This window comes from Stegastes partitus, unplaced genomic scaffold, assembly GCF_000690725.1.
Source record: "Stegastes partitus isolate 25-593 unplaced genomic scaffold, Stegastes_partitus-1.0.2 Scaffold555, whole genome shotgun sequence".
NCBI lineage: Eukaryota > Metazoa > Chordata > Actinopteri > Pomacentridae > Stegastes > Stegastes partitus.
The window spans coordinates 169,143-190,027 of NW_007578286.1; the positions used below are offsets into that span (position 1 = coordinate 169,143).

At 40.5% G+C, this 20,885-nt stretch overlaps 1 protein-coding gene across 1 annotated transcript in view; it reads left to right on the forward strand.

Moving 5' to 3' along the window:
* Positions 1–20,885, forward strand: part of LOC103362095 (ankyrin repeat and BTB/POZ domain-containing protein BTBD11-A) — a gene marked incomplete at its 5' end in the record, with an annotated part of 73,702 nt that overhangs the window by 30,359 nt on the left and 22,458 nt on the right. The window contains 5 exons of the mRNA XM_008288360.1: positions 4,379–4,531; positions 7,698–7,863; positions 15,075–15,164; positions 17,831–17,932; positions 18,761–18,854. Coding sequence (XP_008286582.1) covers positions 4,379–4,531; positions 7,698–7,863; positions 15,075–15,164; positions 17,831–17,932; positions 18,761–18,854 — 605 coding nt within the window. The remainder of the gene's footprint in view (positions 1–4,378; positions 4,532–7,697; positions 7,864–15,074; positions 15,165–17,830; positions 17,933–18,760; positions 18,855–20,885) is intronic.

Here is a 20,885-nt window from a genome sequence, read left to right on the forward strand (position 1 = left end):
GCCATTTCTGTTGCAACTTTTAAACTCTTTGATACCACATAAGACAGCCAAACAAGGTTATGTCAGAATAAATAGTGTGATCTTACATTTTCTTTATTATTATAACACCAGGATTCTTCCAGTCCACCTTGCAAAAGAACAGCAGTGCACTTCTTTATTTCCATGTAGCCATCAAATGCATGTTTAAAGACCCCTTCTAGTAAAAAAAGTTAACATCTCTGGTACTGTTAATATGCTGGATAATATGGCACCATGAGTGAAACAAGCAGTCAACTTCATGGCTGAGCATTACCACCTTTAAACTGCAGTGTACAGATGACAGTCTCAAAACATAAATTCAGACTTCTGGGAGTTTCATACATAACAAAAGTAAGGAAACAACCCTGTCATCCATCAGAATGGAGCTTCCTGTATCATTATTCTACTTCAGAATCTCCAGCTGCAGCAAAATGCCGAAGGGTGGTTGAAGAAAGACTTCATCCATCTGCATCTTCTTGAGGAAACACTGGTGTAGAGTTACATCTAAGCCATGTTAAGGGAGGAAGGAAACATTTTCATGCGAAAAGTTCTAACTTTGATACACAGATTGAGTTTGTAGAGGTTAAATCGATGACCAGAGAGGGACTTCAAGGCCTCCTACATTGTTGTTAAGCTACGATCATTAAAAAGTGTTCAGCCAACTCATGTAGCTAATCTTACCATACCTACCTAGCTTCCAGTTACAGTTCTCAGACTGTGTGCTCAGACTTTGGGCAGTTCTATGATGTCAAACACAAGGAATCATGGGACTGTCATTAAATGAGTAGTTTTGTGATTATTTTTTAGGTTGTGTTCTACTTGAATTTTGATTGTTATGGATGAGGTGGTTGTTGGGCTTTAGCCAGCAGCGAGCTCACTTTTATGGAAAGAAAACAAGTTTACCAGGGCAGCATTCCTCTGGCTAAGTGGCTTAGGAAGGCTAGCTGATCTTGCGGTACTTCATTTGTTTTAACGATTAATCAGTTATTGCTGATAATATGACTGACTAGTGGTTAAAAATAATAGGTTAAAGTTTATATCCCTACTACGTGTGGTTGTGCGTTTTGGACACTGCCAGGTCAGCTGTTCCCACTTCTGCAAAGCCAAGCTAACTGCGGCGTAGCATGTAATGGGAGCAGCACTGATTTACTCACTTAAATCCCAGCAAGAAAGCAAATGACAGTATTTTTTTTACTGCAGATGGCTGACACATGAAAGGAAAAGCCTGAACCCATGACCTGTACAGTGAGAAGGTCTGCTGCCTCTGTTATGCTGTGGGGGGAGTTTTGCTGTTATGGTTCACTTGTCTGCTTAGAGGGAGGGTCACAGCAAATCAATACCAAGCTGATCTGAGTGATCACCTTTGTCCTGTAATGAAACCTTTCTACCCTGACGGCAGTGGTCGCTCACTGGATGACAGCGCCTCAATCCAGAAGGCATGAGGGGTAACTGAGTGTTGTGAAGGATAAGAACAGGATGTAAATCATATGCTGTGGCCTTCACGGTCACCAGATCTCAACCTAGTTTAACACTTATTTGAGATTTTTAAACCAATGTGTTAAACAGCGCTCTATTTCATCATCATGAAAACATCAGATGAGGGACTATCTTGTAGATTAATAGTGTTCATGCCTTCAGTAGAGTCCTGAGACGTAGAGAATCAATGAACTTGTTCTGTAAGCATGTGCTGCTGAGACACTTTGTTATGCTACTTGTAACGTTAACTGTTCCTTTCATTTATTTACTCAATCGTCTGTGAGTTTTCCTTTTATCTTCCTATTTTTTTTTTAAGAAAACAAGGTTATGAGGCAACACAAAGTCACAACTGTTACATATTTAAATTTGGACAGATTATTCATATCTACGCTGGTGTGACTCAGTAAAAATGACGAAACGAGGAAAATCAGTTTTACACAACACAACAACTCATTCTGATGGTAAGGCTGATGTAAAGAGGTTAAATATCTGATGAATGACTGACCTGAATCTGGCTGCCGTTGCACTGCGGGGGAAGAGATAAATAGCGGACAAAACACCACATGAGTGTACGTGTGTACGCCAAAGAGAAATAAACACACACACGAGCATGCACACGCTTGTCGAGGAAATAAATGATGAAATATGAACACGTCAGCCAGGCAAGCCCCATTACTGGTTTTGATTAAAGAAGGTAATAACAGCATCTAAATCTCTTTCTGTTCGGGACTATCTGAGTTGTAAATTATCAAAATTGATTTGGTGGAGCTGCCTTTTCAGATATCTGTGAGGTCATCTTTAATTAGAAAGTTTGTGACTATCAGTGTTGAACCAGAGTCTTTATTAAGTGATTCTCTTCTATTCAAAAGGGGAATAAAGTGTTATAAAACCTGGCCATGAGATGACTTTATCAGTTTGAAAAATTCGTGTTGACATCCAAAGGTCGTTTCCAACATTTAATTGTCTATTTATATGATCCATGAGGTGCAGTTGGTACATTTGTGTGTACAAAGGGTGCACTTGTTTTTCCTCCATCTGTAAAGTTGCATTTTCTCTTTAATGTGTTCTAATATTGTTACCATGACATTTATTTATTGTGCACAGCATCACACATGCTGTCATCATTTTTCACACATATTTTATACATTAGTACTCATGTTTAACCTCTTAAGACCCGTGCTCTTGTTTGATATGCATTTTTTATTTCTCTTTGCTATTTGGTCTGAAAAGCAAAGACAAGAAAAAAAATAGAAAATAAAAGTATGTTTTAAAAAATATTTAAAAGATTTTATATAATAAATTTAAAAAATAATAAATACCAATAATAAAATAATAATAATACTAAAATAAAAAATAAAATAATAAGCCAAAATGTGATGTCAACACTTGTGGACGCCAGGTCTTAAGAGGTTAAATATGTTTTTTACCTGTGTAGAGTCCAACTGAAACTACAAGCGTTTCCCGTCTGTTTTTCCAATGATATCTGTGGTATTTGTCACCTTATTTGTCTAAAACAATGCATATTAGTCAAAATGCCCAAAATTTTAAAAAGCATGAAAATCATTGAAGGCTTTGTTGTAATTGCCACCTGATGGCAACGTTGCCTCACTGTTACAATGCCTCAAAACAGACATGATATTGCAATATCCACCCCACTATAGCATGTAGTATGCCTTAAAAAAAGATTTAATATGTCTCAATACATATCATGTCCAATGCAGTAAGTCAAAAATACCAGGATGTCCTGCTGCATACGGCTGCATTTTGCAGTGTGTTAGCAGGCATGCTATTCTGACCAGTCTGACCCACAATTCGTCACGGAGGATGTGTCACAGTGTCTTGCAAAAGTACAAACAAGTTTAAGCTGCTGAGAGCGCACAGACAGATGACAGCTCATTTAGCAACAGACTGTGACGGATATTTGAGGGAAATGGTCAAAACTTAATGCCCAGTGTTATGACAGATTAGTGTGTTACAGTTTTGTGCATACTACATGCAACAGTGTGTACTTTGTAAGATAATCTGCACTATTTATAGAAATGAAGAAGTATTTGATTTGGAATGCAGGGAAGGATACAGAAGTGTGTATATTTGAATTATTGCCACAGTTTCACGATGGAGCTGCACCTGGTTACAGTTTTAGTCAAAATACCTCCTACAAGTGTCCCAGGAAAAACTAGAATCAACAAGGGAATCCTGTATTGTTCCCTCAACTGCCTCCGTCTTCCTGCTATAATTGTAGTTTTCCAGGACAATTTTCCAGCGTGGGAAGCCAAAAAAGTCTCACCGGCACGTACTCCCCTGGAAAACATTTTCATTCAGCTGGTGTGGCCACAGATGGAGAAAATGAAATATGTACTTGAAACAGCTGGTGGAGGCTTTAAAAGTCGTGTCAAGAGTCAGAAAAACTTCAGCTGAAAAGATGATGGAGATGCCTCGACCATAAAACACTCCATGCTTTTTAATGTGAGGCCAGATCTGCTTTATGTAAGCGTCAGATCACAAGTGACAGTGAAAAACGACACTCGCGCATAAATGTAGCTGCAAATGTCACTTGTGATGGATGTTGGGTTGTTCTGTACTTCTCTGTCCAATAACAAAACACAGTCTAGCCATCACATGTAGCTGCAGCACAAGTTAGTTTATATTTGCCTTCATTCTGTCAGTCAAACACAGAGATGCCTCTACAGCCAGCTTAGCCAAGAAAGGAGCTTTTCTGAAGTTTGCCCACAGGCCTGTTTTCTTCTTTTAAACACAAAACATTGACAGCATATTAAAAATGATCTTATTTTAGACACCAAATAGGATGATTAAATGTGACTTTAGTTTCGTCTAATCTAATCTAAGGTTAAACATAAGCTCACAAATCTGTTTTCCCCTGCAGGCCGTTCCTGGTGCTGCCTCCGCTGATGGAGTGGATCCGGGTGGCGGTCGCCCACACCGAACATCGACGAAGCTTCTCTGTGGACAGCGACGATGTGAGGCAGGCTGCCAGGCTGCTGCTGCCGGGTGTGGACTGTGAACCGCGACAAATAAAGTAAGAGTGTAGCCTGTGTCACACACCTTTCTCTGAATCTAATGGTATCTGAACGTATTGGCTTCATGTCTGAATGAGCACCCCGCTCGCTTTTCCATTAAGTCGCAATGCTACTCTTACTCGGTCAGACCTAGTAACATTTACATATCACTTTTAACACAGCACAGGTAATGTTTGCTGCTTTGAGTTGTATAAAACGATTTGGGGAAAGTGTTTCCATGTTGCAGCACCAGTATTGGTCAACAAAAGCCCCGAGCAAAAGTCAGTTTGAGTGTCAAGTTCACGAAACACTTCAGTCGTTCACTTTGCTTTACAATTTCACATCTATGTTCATAAAAATCAAACAATGCTCTGATGAAGGCAGACTTCAACAGCTTGAGTCTCACCAGTCATAAAAGTCATCTGGATTTTGACAAAACGTTACCAGGTACAAGGTTGTTACTTCCAGCTGTTTGTAGCCGTTTTTCTTCTGACTTTATTAAATACCTTCAGCATCAGACAGCAGCAGGATCTATAGCCACATCTCCAAAGTAAGAGAGTTTACACAGTTAGACGCGAAACAACTACAGAAACTTCAATTAATTAGTTAAAGATTATCCCTGACATGGACATAGGATCGATCAGGATCTAATAGCAGTTCACAGTGTGTCATTTTTCATACGTCAGACTGGTGAGTTAACACAGACGAAGTGACACTTTATAAGCTACCGTTAAATGATTTGTTACACCGAGATTTAGATACAATCTTTTGTTTATTAGAACATTATAATGTATCCCAGATCACTCGATTTACTGTCCAGTTTTTCATATATGACAAAAATTGCATCTGTGCCGTGGCTCTCTGTGCCACTACTGTAGGTACATCTGAGTGGTAGGAACATGAACGTATGAGTGGCCAGTGTTTGAATGACTAGATGCCATCACTTTAACAGATTAATCAAGCCAGCAATGTTAGATATCCCATGTTAGAAAAGGGCTGCACTGGGATCAGAAGTAATCTCACTGTGTCACTCTGGGAGGTAGTTTTATCTGTTACGACACTTGAAATACAGAGAATCAGCCAAAAGGTGAGAGTCCTGCTTCCTTCTGCAAGTGCTGTGTGACCATAAAGTACAACATCATAAAATCTATGAGTCATTGAGATGTTCAGTAGAGTCTCACATGAACATTAAGAAATAGCGTTTAACCTGTAAATCTAACACAAACATGGATGCTACAAACAACAGATATCCCCTCTGTCATTATAATAACAGGGCAGATGAGACTGAATCAAGTCAGTAAAAAAATAAATAAAGCTTTATAAATAAACTGTTCTTTTTTGTGGGTCGTGGTCGGTCTGGGTCTTTGATGTACTCGTGTGTAATCAGCCTGAGATCAGTCCCTCCATCAGTTTGGTAGCAGGCCTCGTTGTAATAGGTCTGCCTCGATCTGACACGGCAAACACAAGAGTGACTAACAGCAATTCGTCATACCATATTTCAAGAGCGTAATCAGTGTGAGATCTCATCTGCTTTTGGCAGATGAGATTGCGGATAGAAGTGGCCGAAATTAGTTTCCTCCGTAGGGTGGCCGGGCTCAGCCTGCAGGATAGAGCGAGGAGCCCGGAATAGAGTCGCTTCCCCTTCACATCGAAAGGAACCAGCTGAGGCGGTTTGCACATCTGATTAGGATGCCTCCTGAGCGCCTTCCTTTAGAGGTTTTCTGGGCACGTCCAACTGGGAGGAGACCCCGGGGTCGACCCAGAACTCGCTAGGGAAGGATTACATATCTTATCTGGTCTGGGAACGCCACAGATCTCCCAGGTGGAACTGGAAAATGGAGAGATGGACATCTGGAATGCCATGCTCAGCCTCCAGCCATCATGACCCAAACCCAGATAAGGAGCAGAATATGGATGGAAGGAGTCGATGTTATTAGATTCACCTGGGCTTGCTCTGCTGTGATGAATTGAGACTAGATTACTAGTAGCATGACAGATGGGATATAGGTGGGTTGTTTGGACATTTGTGGTCATTTGTGGAGGAACCCTCCTGACTGTTGTCGCACCAACAGCTATTTGATAAATTGTCATGATGACTGCTACATCCATCCACACATGTATTGGCTTTTCTTCTAGTGGTAGATCAGGTTAATTTATCAAAACTACTTATTTAAAACCTACAAAACTAACAACATTCCTGTCAGTCTAAGCTGTATATTGTGTTTAGTCCATATTAGCAAATGGTAGCGTACAAACACCCTAAAATAAAATGATAATATCTGCTAGTCATGCATCTTAGTGTTGTTTTTGAGAGTGTGTTAGCAGACTGACATTGGCATTTAGCTCAGTATAGCCTCATTGAGCTGCTAAAGAGAATGTAGACTCACATTGTCTAATTTAAACACTCCTTCATGAGTCTTGGCAGTGACTAAATGAAGTGTGTTAGTCCCTCTTTTATGGACAGCAGTAACCAATAAATCTTCTCTCTGTGTTTTTGTCTCACTTACAGTATCACCTGTTCTCTCTCTCGTCTCATTTCTTTTCTCTTATTCACAAACAGTTGTACAGCCGTGTGCTGTGTTTGTCTTATGGCAGCTCACACACTCATTCACACAGTCATTTTGCTTTGTTTGTTATGATGTCAGTGGGTGAATGGTCTATTCACATTACAAATATTTGCAGGGAAGTAATAAATGGAATACTGAGATGTGTGTGTTACCAATTAGCATCTCCTTACATTTGTCAGGTATAATTGTTAAAATGAGACAAACATCATGAAAAGGATTCTCTGTGACACAGTGGAAGCTTCAGCTGTGACAGCTGCTCACAGCTCGGATTAAGACGCTTTACGGGAAATATGAGTCATAATGAGTCACAGCTGAAGCCTCACCTGAAGAAAAGCTACTTTCAGATATAAGGAAAGTAGGGACTCAGAAGCAAGCACAGAAAAGTGAGTGTTGACAAATTCAGATATTAGTGAACTGACTTTGAATGCAAACAGCTCAATACTTATGAAGTTGCTGCTCAATTTAAAATACCAAGAGTTTGCGTTGTGAAAGCTGAGCAGCAATCATTTTCTGTTTCTTTCAGCATGCAGCAGAGATGTATATCCACTGATCTCAAAATCCATTTCAGAGATAAGCTCCCTCTTAATCACAGTAATGGATCTGCTGTTTCCATCTGCAGAGCAGAGGATTGTTTCTGTGCCACCAGAAAGCTTGATGCAGCCTCCACAGAGGCCAAGTTCCTGCAGGATCTGGGCTTCAGGATGCTCAACTGCGGCCGGACGGACCTGGTCAAGCAGGCCGTGAACCTCCTGGGCCCTGATGGCATCAACAGCATGAGCGAACAGGTCTGGCACTGAACACACACTCCTACACACACATGCAGCATTAACATCCCACACCTACACAGCAAAGTAGAGAGTGATCCACAATGAATTGTGAATTTCTAACAAGTCTTACCTGGCATCCCATCGCAATTCACACACATGCTGGGCACAGACGGCTCCCTATGAGTAATGCAGTGTGCTGAATTTTTTAAGCCATGATACAATTTTTTATTTGTCTGTTTTGGTAGAGAAAGCAGAAAAAAAAAGACATTATTTTCAAGACAGTGTTGGTTTCTTTGTGCCTGGCTGCGTCTGTGCTGCACAGATATCAGCAGCATCAGAGTATTTGTTCCCCTGGCCAAACGACACATCCCTTCTGCTTAGTGCTAGAACTCACACTCCATGCACACCTTGCAACAATCAGCCCACTCTGTCCATGAAGGGAAGCTTTACATCTTCTCTCATTATGAGGTTACAGCTGATGATGTTTGTCATTATTGGTTATTGTGTAGAATAGCTATAAATCTATTGTCTCAATCTTTGTCTCTTTGTCTGACCAACACTCCAAAACACAGTCCATTTATTATCACAAAATGATTAAGCATTGTGTGGTAACGATGCTTAAAAAATTATTGTTTCTTAAAATTAAAGCAACAGAAATTTCTGAAAACAAATATAATTCAAAGGTGTTTTTTTTCTGTCAACCAGCTCGTTAATTATTTTACCTTTGCCACATAATTATCATTTGATACTGAAGGACTTTTTCTTTGATATTGAACCTAATCCACTGATTGGATCCAGTGTGAACAGGAGCCGGTTCTGGTGATCCTGAATAACTTTTCATAATGCAAAATGGTAATTGAATAGCCAAAAAACACAGAGGTTCAATATTATCAATTATTCAACAAAGAGCTTCGCCTGATTAGCTGTGCAGTGCAGCAAACAAGCTTGACTGATGTGAGGTTTTGTTTTTTATTGAATCTTGGCGCCAGGCGTGACTTAAAAACACAAACACAAAAAAACACTAGTTTTCCGATTTCTAATCTTGTGTCCTTGTGTTTCAGTTCCAGTCTCTCTCTTTTATTTCTTTCTGTGGAACCAAATATTTCTGAGGACTGTATATGATATATGTGGTATGGGACAGTTAGCTTATCAGGTCAGACCACACTTGTCCAGGTCATGCTAGCGAACAGAGTAAAATATCAATAAAACCTCACTTGGCAAAAACTTTACATTCCCAGAAGAGCGTGGCTGAGCTCTAATTGAATTTATTCATTTCTCCCTCATCCTCCTCCAGATCTAACAAATTAGGTGTGGGAGGCGTGGATGGAGGCCAACAGCCTTCTGGAGCTGGTGCTGCACTTCCTCTGCCCCCTTTAAATATATTTTAAATCAAACGCAGATTCAGTCGCAGTCCCATTTTCGTCAACAACTTCTGCTTTGTTGTGACTTTACCTGCAGAAATGAAGGACCATCTCAGAAGATCATTTCAGATTTTTTGTCAATACCTTTTGTTAATCGTTGAATATGGCTAAAAGCAAGTCTGACCCTTTTAACTCTACACCTACCGCGACATGTTAGGACTCTCAGAACACCTTACCATTTAGTTACATGGTTTAAACACCACAGTATTGATGCTCTTTTGTACATTTTGTGAGCAATATGAATCAACTTTGTCTGGATCCAAGTATTGAGAGGAGTACAGATGTTTTTGTCAAAGAGAAGCACAGTTGCTTAGCTACCTGCTGTTTATCTAAAATATGGGGAAGACAGGACTCATCTGTTGTTACTAATGCTGCAACACTTTTCCTGGACTGAGCGCTGACAGGTTGGGTCGATACCTCAGTCTTACTGCATCCAAGTGCTAATGTCATTTGGGAATCCCCGTCTTCCCCCATCAGTGGAAATATTGGTTATTCCTTGTGCTGCTAAGTGGAAGCTTAAAGGCCAATCTGATTTTCCGTGGTCAGAAAGCTGCAGATAGTTAAGTCCGTTAACGATATCTGTGGCAGTTCTCCATTCAGATACTCTGAAACCCTCCTAAATACAATTCATGCTGTCCCTGGATTCATACCATAGGCATTAACAGAGTTTGACTGTTACAGGTCCTTCACAATATGATAAAATTATATTGATTGACACTTTTCCTTTTCCCACCGCACATAAATAACAGGCCGTGGTGACATGCAGGCTTTTATCTCCTTGTAAAACTGACTAAATGGATCAGGGGACCAGACAGCGTTACAGGAGCAATAAAGTAAAAGCTGCAGTCTGTCATCACGGCTGAGAGGCATTTGAACTCATCACGATGATCATCAGGGTCCGTCGTCTCTCGGCCTTTAGCTGTCTGCTGATTAAGTAGATCGGTGTCCAGGAAATGTTTAAGAATGAATCACCACAAAGGGATATCAGTCTTTAGAATAAAGTGCTGTGGTGCGTTATGAGTGAGTCGTAAAAGGCCTCTGTTGAACATAATGGCCCAGATCAGACATATGATTGAAGTCTGTTTTATGGAAGCTCATCCAAAACACTTTAGAAAGTCTGATGATAAGAAGAACTCACTGCCTCGTTACAATAAAGTTCTTAAGTTTTTGTTTTGCTCTTAGACACAATAGCGCCCAGAGCTTCGCCCTACGGTTCGGAGTATAATGTCTGTGTGTGGGCTTGTCAGGCTCAAGGCTTATGCAGAGATATAAGATGTAATGTTCGGAGTTTAACAGCCCACCTATGCTGTCGCTCATGTTGCAAAGACACAGCCGTTTTGAAAAAGTTATGATTATGTTTGGGAAATTAGAAGCTGCAAAGCGACTGCTGGAAGAATCTTATTGCAGAGGATGAATATGCCTCCAAGCTGGAAGCTATTCATGAGGAGTATATTTCACTGCAGCCTTTAGGAATGGGGTTGATTAGTAACCAGCGGTGAACATGCACATATGGAAATCACAAACCCAGTGTTATAAAGAACATTACAGAAAGACTTTTTTGTTGCACTGCAGCTGTTGAGTTCCTTACAGAAGTGTAAAAAGATATTTTCCGTTTGTTTCCGCTCGATGCACTTCCCATTAATGTGGCTATTGTGGCACAATGAGTGTCGCTAACTTTGCGCTCTCAACCTCTGTTGTAGATATTCACGTCTGACTCGAAGTAAACAAAGAAATTAGCTGCCTGGAGCAGACATTTTGTTAACTGCACACCAAGCCACAATGAAAGCTGTTGTGATATGAAGACATTACTCCTGCCACCCCTCAAGCCCTCTAGATAGATACAAGCCAGTAACAGTTTTACTGAGCTGCTACATTCCAGCTGAAGAACCGATAGTCGCCTCGCTTTGTATTATCCTGCTCTCTCACTGCCTCGTGCTTCCAGGTGGGCCATTCAGAATGAGCAGCTGCCTCTTAGTCCACCAGGTTTATTTACTTTCTAGAGCTGCTTCTGTTAACTGTGTCGGCCATGAGCAGATCTCACCAATTGCTCTGCTGTTTGCTGCAAGAGTGACCATGAGAGTCTTCATGCATTAACTAAGACTGGCTACAAACTGTGATTTTAACAATCGTTTAAGTTCACAGCTACACTGTACAACGTGAATCTAATAAACTTTGGGCACAACATGAAGTTTGCTGTGTGCAGATTGCACGATGAAAACGTAAGCTGAATCACAGCCTACAATGTACGGGAGTCGACGTGACTGAAACGTCACAAGCGTGCTCCATCTATCCATGAGAAAGGAATTAGTGAAGCATGAACAGCGCCCTCACCCTTGTGGTATTTATGTGTTTGGAGAGAAATCCCATAAAAAGGAGAAGGAGGATAATATGGGTGCAGTTGTGGCTCAGAAAAAGAGAAAGACATCCCACATATTTTTTTGATGCGTTTTGCCATTGTAGTCGCAAAGCATCTATTTGGGTTTAGCGCCAGTGTCGCGCTGATCAGTACGTCATTGCATACCGCTATTAGTCAGTTAGCTGACGTAGGTCGCAGCAGTCACTGTGAGATGATCACCCCAAATTTCTGACACTGTCAGGTTGCCTTTGGTTGCAAGACCATGACAATGGCTGTCTTTGAACCTGTCTCAGTGCAACGTAGGACCACCGATTTATAGAGCAAAGATATTGCCACAATTCTCTTACGATTTATATCTTTCGTCTTTCGACATACAAAAATCACACAGTGTGTAGTGGGCTTACAACTAAAGACTCAGTAGATTTTAAAACTTTTTTTTTATTTTTATGTTTTTTAAGTAATGTCACCACAAAATCCCCAATGTTAGTGCGGCATTACACAGCTAATGTGGCTAAAGTTGCGACTCGCTTTGATCGTATGTCCACAGGTCAAAGCTCTGTGGAAACTGTCATGCTGAGGGACATTCAGGGATGATGGAAGCTTTAAGACTGATTTAAAAATAAATTAACATGATCTGGTCAGATTTGTGTGTTTTCAGATTGTCTTTTGTGTTTCAGTGGAACCTAAACTCAGCTGGTGTGTTTACACCTGTTTGTTTCTCTCCTGCTCTCTGTGCTCACATATACTGTTTTAAAACAGTTGGTTTCCCAAAAAATCTGTGTTCATTTATAGATATTTCTTTTTCCCTAGAGACTGAAATGCAGGCCAATAGGATTTAACAGTCACTTCAGAGCCGATTCCAAGCTGCTGCTCTGCACTGCTAAACTACTGATGTTATAACCGCAGTGTTGTCTGACAAACCCCCCGTATACAGCTGTGCTGTGAATTCAGCGATTTTTCTACGTGAAATGATCGCTTAGAGAGAAAGTTGGAAGTGATAGAAAGTCCTGGTCTCACACAATCATTCATGTCAGCTGCCTCTCCGCTCTGTCAATCACAGATTAGAGAAAGTCTTCTTTGGGAAGACAGCAGCTGCTCAGCTGCATTTTAAGCTACAAACGCTGTAGCAGCCCGCTTAGAGCAGGACTAAAACCACGAGCTATACTGTCATGGCAAATCATGTATGGCACGGTATTGTGAGCTGACGCATTCAGGGTTCGTGTGAGCCTTTCATTAACTAAGCAGCACATTATGGGAGCTTTACATCAGCATGACGCACATAGCCACAAGTAGTCACACTAGTGTGAACAGCAGCAGGTTGAAATAACCTGGAATTATCCTGTAAGGGCTTTGTTGATAGCTGTGAAATACACATTTTTCATGGTATGGTAACGAGATGGCACAAAAGAGTCTCTCTTCACACTTTCATGTATGTTTGTTGGAAGCGCTGACCTCTGACAGGCAAGTAGACTGACTGAATGGCGAGAACCAAATCACTAAAGTGCACTCCAATCAAGTAATTTGTTCATGACCATGGAAAAAGCCTGTTAGAGCACCCTTGATAATCAAAGCCATGCCTTGTATGTAATGTAAGATAAATATCATATTTCTTTGATCATTTCAGTGTTTGTTCGGTTTATAATTAATAATTCTCAACACTTATTTTCATGTCATGGTCTGTGGTCTATGATGTATTACAGCAAACTGACCGGGTAATGAATGATCCAATCAGTCCCTGATTACATTATATATGACTGCCACTGTTGTCATTCATGTCATTTCATTTGGTTTTATTTGCTGCCTGTACCCAGTCTGATTACAAGATCAGAAGGTAGCTTACAAAAAGCAATGGTATGGAGATAACTTGGTACTTGCAAGTTCTTGATATGGATTAAAATATAATGAAAATAAGATAGATAAAATATTTTTACATTCACATAAGAAATTGCTGGCTTATTTAGGCAATAGCAAGTTGCACAGTTGGAACAAAACTATTCTACCATTGTTTAGTGAGTCCGTTTTTTATAGTCCATACATAAATGGTTGACCTAAATGCTTTAAAAAGTCGTTAGAATCAGATGAAAACACAGAAATGATGATGAATTAACCACCTAAGAGCCAGGGGGTCACTGGTGAAATGTTTAAGCAAATTAAAAGTGTCTTCATGTTGCATATAAAGGTATAAATGTTTAGCTCTGTTTTTAAATTTTTTAAATCATAAACATGCTATACACATTAGCATGTAAGCTTGATTTAATTCTCCTCAGTTCCTAAACAAGTACTTAAAAAAACCCCCAAAAAACTAGAAGATGTTACCTTTTAAGGAAAGTCTCATACATGTATTTTGGCCTCACAGTTCTTCTGTTAGAAGTTTTTCCATGTGAATTTGCCAAACTGATGAAAACTCCTTGATGAGTGGTGGCTGTAAGAGTTTAATCCCTGTAGCGACTCACACAGTGAACTTATGCAACTACAGTAAATGCTAATGAACTTCAGTTAATTCTCTGAACCCCTGGTAATTTCTGGCCGTTTTGTGTTACGTTTATACTCACTGTGGACTCATTTTTATTACTGCAATATAAAGTCCTTCCGCTCTACACAACCCAACCATGGCTAGAAGCAGTGAGAACTCAAAGATGTCTCATGTGTAGTATTACAAAGTTATAATGCCATAATTCATAGAAGAAACAGAAAAAACTTCTTTATCTACTGCACCAAAATTGGAAAAACTTCAAATAAGTATGTATGTAAAATGGTGGCTCCACATACTACAGATATATTTACACTTTTATAACCTCTCATACTACTTTGCACATCAGCTCTAACATGATATTTCACCATGCAGAATGTATCTTCCAACAACTTGCTCCTCCATTTTTGAACCATGTTGCATTTATTCTATTGATCAGGGTTTTTTTTGTTTTGCTCTTAATCGCTCTAATTTGTGTCAGTACTTATTTACAACACAACCTGCCAAATGCTCCGTGAAGTTTTTTTAGTCACAGGTGTGTCAATCACAGCTTCTCAGTCGCACAGTAAAGCTCAGTCTTTTACAGAATCTGGTGCTAATGGTTTATTTTTTGTGAATTTTGAATAGGACGTGTTGAATAAAGTGGTCTCAATGAAATATCACAATTTGAAGCTCAGACTCTCCCTGACAGAACTACACATGTAGGTCATGCACGGTCGCGTCGCTGAAAATCCAACTATTCTTTCTGTTTTTACAGTTTCTGTAAATGGTTTCATTTTGGCGATTTTTTTTTAAAAACAGACCTTACGAACCTGTCAGCAGATTTTGGAGTTCACAGGGTTCCAACAGCAGCTAAATATACTGTGCAATTTTCTTCTTTTGGTGTGTTTCCAGAATGAAAGCAGTTTTCTTACCACCTTACCTCCCAATTTAAGTGCTACATAGAAACACTTCTTCCCTCCTTCCTCCCTCTCTGCTGCAGGGAATGACCCCCCTCATGTACGCCTGTGTCCGCGGCGACGAGGCCATGGTGCAGATGCTGCTGGACGCCGGAGCCGACATCAACAGCGAGGTCAGTGTTGACCGTCAGCTTGTCAAACGCACAATGAATTCCACATTTTTGTTCTGGTTTAATATGCTCATTCACATTTGTTTGCTGTGTACCAGTGAAAACGATGAACCCACTTTGTGTTGCTCTTTCCCCTCCCCTCTCTATCGTCATTGTCTCACCTGCTCTCGGCATGCTCTCTGTTCCCCCGGCAGCTCATTACACAAAGTGCACTGATAAGCAATAAATGAATATCATTTGCACGGGAACAATGACGGTTTGTCTTTACACTGATACAGAATAATAATCCACTGATAGTCCCTGAGCGCAGGCACTCACTTCATTACATTTTACACTGCAGACATCCAGCAGCGGTTTGCTTTACACCGCATCAATAATTCATTACCGTTGTACAAGTATGTGCACTTAGTGTAACTTGCTACCGCAGACTGTACATGAAGCATGAACCTCATTGCATTTATTTGTCGTGTTGAAATAAGAACACTTAAAGTAGCAGTGAGGCTGTGCTATTATGAATCCTGCTTTTTGTCTCTGCACTGTGTTCTCTGTGCTTTAATCTTAGTTTTCAGTTACAAAAAAGGAAAAGTTAAAGGACTTTCCTCCTTCATAGTGACCTCATGGTTTATTGTTGTGATTGCTTCATTGGTTAAGTGCCTGTGTTTAGCGCGGTGCTGACTCAATAGCAGAGCATTACCTGTAGGAGTTTGTGGTATAATAAATGCTTAAAGGCTTCATTAACCCAAATTTAAATAAGAATAAATCTCATGCGCTTCTACTGGAGCCTCGCCATGCAGATAGTTTTATGTGCAGACATTTTAAGATGCTTCATCTGTCTGTGACTGCAGCTGTCGCACCAAAACACTGCTGCTGAGTAGAATATTGTATGTTTCCGGCAAAGGAATGACTTTTTCTAAAAACAATATAAACCTCAACAAGATGAATACTAGTAATAAGAAAGATTAAAAAAGTATTTCTGTCAAAAAGTTTCTTTTTTTTTTTAGATTTTCTCTTATTTTTTCGAGTGAAGTGTGGATTGCTTTTACCTTTTCAGGCCACTAAAAGTCATTCAAAGCAAAGCTGCTCTTCTTTTAGGTTCGTGAATGTGAACCCTTTCTAAGAATTCCAGTTGCGTCCTACTGGAGTACATGAGATTACCATGAATATCATCTACAAAGACGTTCAAAACAAACAGCTGGAGTAGAAAAATTATATATTTTTTGTTTGTTTGTTTATCTCCTCAAAACCCACATCTACTTGATTTATGTTTGGTGTTAACAACAGTGCATTCACTGAGACGTATGTGTAAGTTGTGACTTATAGCTCATTATCATATTTCTGTCACAGTCCTACGACAGCAGCACTAATTAGACAGTATGGTTCTTTGATTTTATTCCTCACACTAATTGGGTTTAAATTCCTTCATTTAACATCGCTGACAGCTTAGCATAGTTTGCCTTGTTTCGTTACTGATTTCAACATTCCTGCCGTTTCTACATTCTTTCACTGACTGTGGCGGCTCGTGGTCACGGCAGTGGAGACGTCTTCACTGGTTGTGTGTCGGAGAAAGCAGCTTGATCTGACCAGACCAAGTTGTTGGAGTCTGAAAGTGCTTTCTCTATAGCCGCCGGTTACATTTTGGAGGAGACATGCATGCTCTCTTGACAGCATTTATAGCAGATTTTAGCCATAACCTTTGATGAAAAGTCATGACATTTAAAAGTGTCATGAGCTAGAAAAGTTGGAAAACACTGACCTGGATAATCCTCTGACTGCACAGGTCTATATGGGGAAGTTTTTTTGGAAACAGTTCAGGTTAAAAACCCCTTTAAGTGTTTTCATGTTATTCCTGTTTTTCTATATTGAAGCTGCAACTCCGTCTTAAACCTTATAGGACCAAATCTATCTGCATGGTTAAATACACCAAAGACAAAGTACAAAATGTGTCTTTTATTTGTAAACTGGGTGAACTAAGCCTTTAACTGAAGTGTAATGTTGTACTATATAAAACATGATGATCCATATTGCAGTCAGTGATTTTCTGTGTTTGCTGAAACGTTCTGTTTTTATGAAACAATTAATAATTCAACCTTGTAAACACAAAAACACTGTTGTTTAGCATCAGAGCTCAAATACAATGTGACATTGTATAAAACATCGGTTCGTCCTCCAGGCGACATTCTGAAAACCATTTCTATAATTTGCTGGGTAATAAAGCCGCTTTAGAAATCACACAACAACATCGGGCTTTTTAATTTTATTCCGCCACTGCTTTGTTGATGAGTCAGCACCACTCATCTTGTCAGTGTTTGTAGTCGTTGCCAATGTTGCGTTTTCTCTCTGGTTTCATTCCCCTTTTGAAATGAAACACGACTAAAAGGTGGAGCTAGGCAGACACAACACTGTGTGGTCAGACAGCCTCGTCCAGGCAGATGCACACTAACTGGCCTCACGTTTAGAGTGACGATTGAGAGGTTGGATTGAAGCTGCTAAAGATTTTCTGTGAAACTCAAGAGGAAAATCTCCCTCTGCCATCTTACCCTCTTTTGCTTATACTTCTCCTGCATACTGCTTCTCACTCCTCCTCCCTCCCCCCATCTCCTGCCCTGAGCTGTGAATGTTAATGGCTGTATATATATCTCTCTCCCTGAACTTCACCTATGACTTCCCAGGTGCCAAGCACAGTAAACAAGCACCCCTCAGTTTATCCTGAAACGCGCCAGGGGACGCCACTCACTTTCGCCGTGTTACACGGACACGTCCCTGTCGTGCAGGTAGTGACGTTTATGACCTGTAACCATTAACCTGTGGCCCTTGCCCTGTCCTTTGTGCCAAAATGAGGATAATAATGATGATGATGATTATTATTATGGTGCATCATGAGAACAATGATGCCAGATGTCCTATTTATTTCTCCTCCTTGGTCCTATCTGTGCAGTAGTTATCTGTTATGGGCTTGGTCGAGGCAAACTCTCCAGTTTGTTTTTAATGATGTATGCTCATAGGATGTGTAGATGTGTGACCCAGCCCCCTGGTCTTTACCCCAAATGAATGTAAAGATTTGTCCTACAGCAGTAGTGAGGAACTGCCAGAGGAGGGCTAAAGAGAGCAGAGCTCAGCCAGCCTGATATGGAGCCGCAGGGTGCCAGATTCCAGTGTTTTGTTCAGTTCTATTCATTTTTAAAACGTAATACATTGTATTGCAGTAGCTACTGTATGAGCTGACACTGGATGGAAGTCTGATGAGTACCGTCGCCTTCAGGATTTATTTCAATTATTAATTTGTATCACCGCAATCAGAGTTTTGGACATAGGAGGAGAGATTCCTTCTCCTCAGCTCAGCACCAACAATAAGACCCCCAGACAGAAGCTAATGAGGAAGCGTAGCTAGCAGTGTGGTTAGTGTCCAGAGCTCGGACAGCCTCCAAATGAGGTCGTTTAGGCTTCCAGCAGTTGAGGCTTTTCCTCTTGCCAAGCCTGACTGTAACACCCCATCTCCCCCTCGCCTGTTTTCTTCCTCCGTACTCTCCCTTCTGGTTTGTTTCCCCCTCCCTACCTCCCTACCTCCCTCCCTCCCCCTCCGCCTCCCATCTCTGCCACAGTTGTTGCTGGATAATAGAGCGAATGTGGAGGGCGCCCTGCAGGATGGGGCGGAGAACTACACAGAGACCCCGCTTCAGCTGGCCGCTGCTGCAGGTAACCACAACGGAGCAGCGAGGACGTGGGTTCACCTTTCCTTTTGTGTTTCGGATGTGAATATGTGACCCCGCTTTATCCTGGTACAGCGTATGAGGGATTAGTCGTGACATCTTGACTCTAAGCGCACCACAAGGCGTTCTCACTCTGCTATAATCATCTCATTACTTTATCACTTTCAATTACTATCTGGGTTTTGAAAATGCAGTGAATTTTAAATGCTGCTTCTCATGACTGTGTTGCTGCATAGAAGAACCTGCAGCAGGTATTTTTATTCAATCAACATGAGCTTTAAACTGACCGGGAACATGGATCAAAGCAGGACCGACATGTGCATTAAATGAATCGTTTGGACTTCTTGAACAGCTGTTAGCTTAGCATAAACACTGTAAACAGCTACACTGGCTCCGTGTAAAGGTAAGAAAATCTGCCAACCAGCACCTCAAACCATGTTATATATAATTTGTTTAATTTCTGTAAAAATTAGCAGAGTTTTGATGTGATTAATCTCATGTAGCCGGACTTTTCTCCACAATGCTGAATGGTTTTATGAAGTACACAAGAGGTGTGACACACAGAAAAGTACAATACAAATAAGTAGTTAAATATATTACTATGACTGAGTGATATACATTATATACACTCTTTCATGAGTCCTGCTCTTGACATGTTTTGTATATTTCAGCTGTGTGTTATGCCTCTTTTACATGTGGTGAGGATACAGTGAGGATGCACCTGTACATCCACACTCATAGCTTTTATTGCAAACTGCTCTCCTCGAGATCCATCATTACGGTGGCCAACAGGGCAAATGAGGTGCATAAACAGAAACGCGCTGCAAAAGGAAAACATAGTGCATATAGTGACACGCTGCATAAATGAAACCAAATGCACAAAGAAAACGCTGCATATCCAGTCACACAACAAAGTACCACAGGCCTCTAGGGGCAGTTTTTAAGTCTTTAGCCTTTCACTCACTGTGATCACATGGGTGCTGAGGTGGTGTTGTACTACCATCTTCGTGTTATTTATGTTTATCCATGGAGACGAGAGAACACATACCTTTTCATACAGCTTTTGCTTCAACTGACGTTACTTGTCTCGCTCACCCTTGTCTGCCTCTCAGGTGAAAAGCTCACACGCTTTCCTTTTTACGGTGCGTTTTCATATTTGCAGCATTTTCTTTTTGCAGCACATTTCTGTTTATGCAACGCGTTCATGTATATGCAGCTCATTTGTGTAAATGCACGCCATAAAATAATCAAGATGCAATCAGTGAACTTTAAAGCTCACTAATATCTTAAACACTCTATGCTTCATAATGGCAAGTTGTAACACTGAACTGCTTCAACCAATAATATATTCCAACTTTAAACTGATTGTGATAAAGAATAATGATACAGAAAATCCCACCGAGCACGCTGACAGGATTGGTTTCTTTTGGTTTGTGACATGTGAAACCCCAGTCATTGGTACACTGTACGCTGTTTTAAGATGGATCTGCTGTTAAATGGCTGCTTATGTGGTTCATGAAGTCTCGTCTGTCATATAAAAGACACGACATGGGCAAAGGTAATAAAGGTAAAAAAACAACTTGATTTTCACCAGAGGTGGTCTTTAAAGGCTTGTTACCTTTGGTCTGCACCAAGCTTGCACCTCTTTCCAATGTTATGCTGAGCCTGGCTGCTATCTCGAGACACATTAAACTGAGAAATAGATATCTCTCATTATCATTAAAACAAATGATTAGATTTTTTAAAAAATCAAACAGTTCCTTTCAGTACATAAATATATATTTGCCCAGTGGTTGACTTTCTATGTACAATAACAACGGTACGTGACAACCCTCTAATTAACCCTAGTGTGAGTTGATAAGTTGAAATATGGAGGGCTTCAGTGAGCTACCTGGCAGCCATGCTACCATGGCAACCAGTGAATAAAACACACAGCCACAGATGATGAACATTATTAACATCCTACTCATTAAAAAATAAATAATGCAGATGAAATAAAGAGCACAGTCCCGAAGCT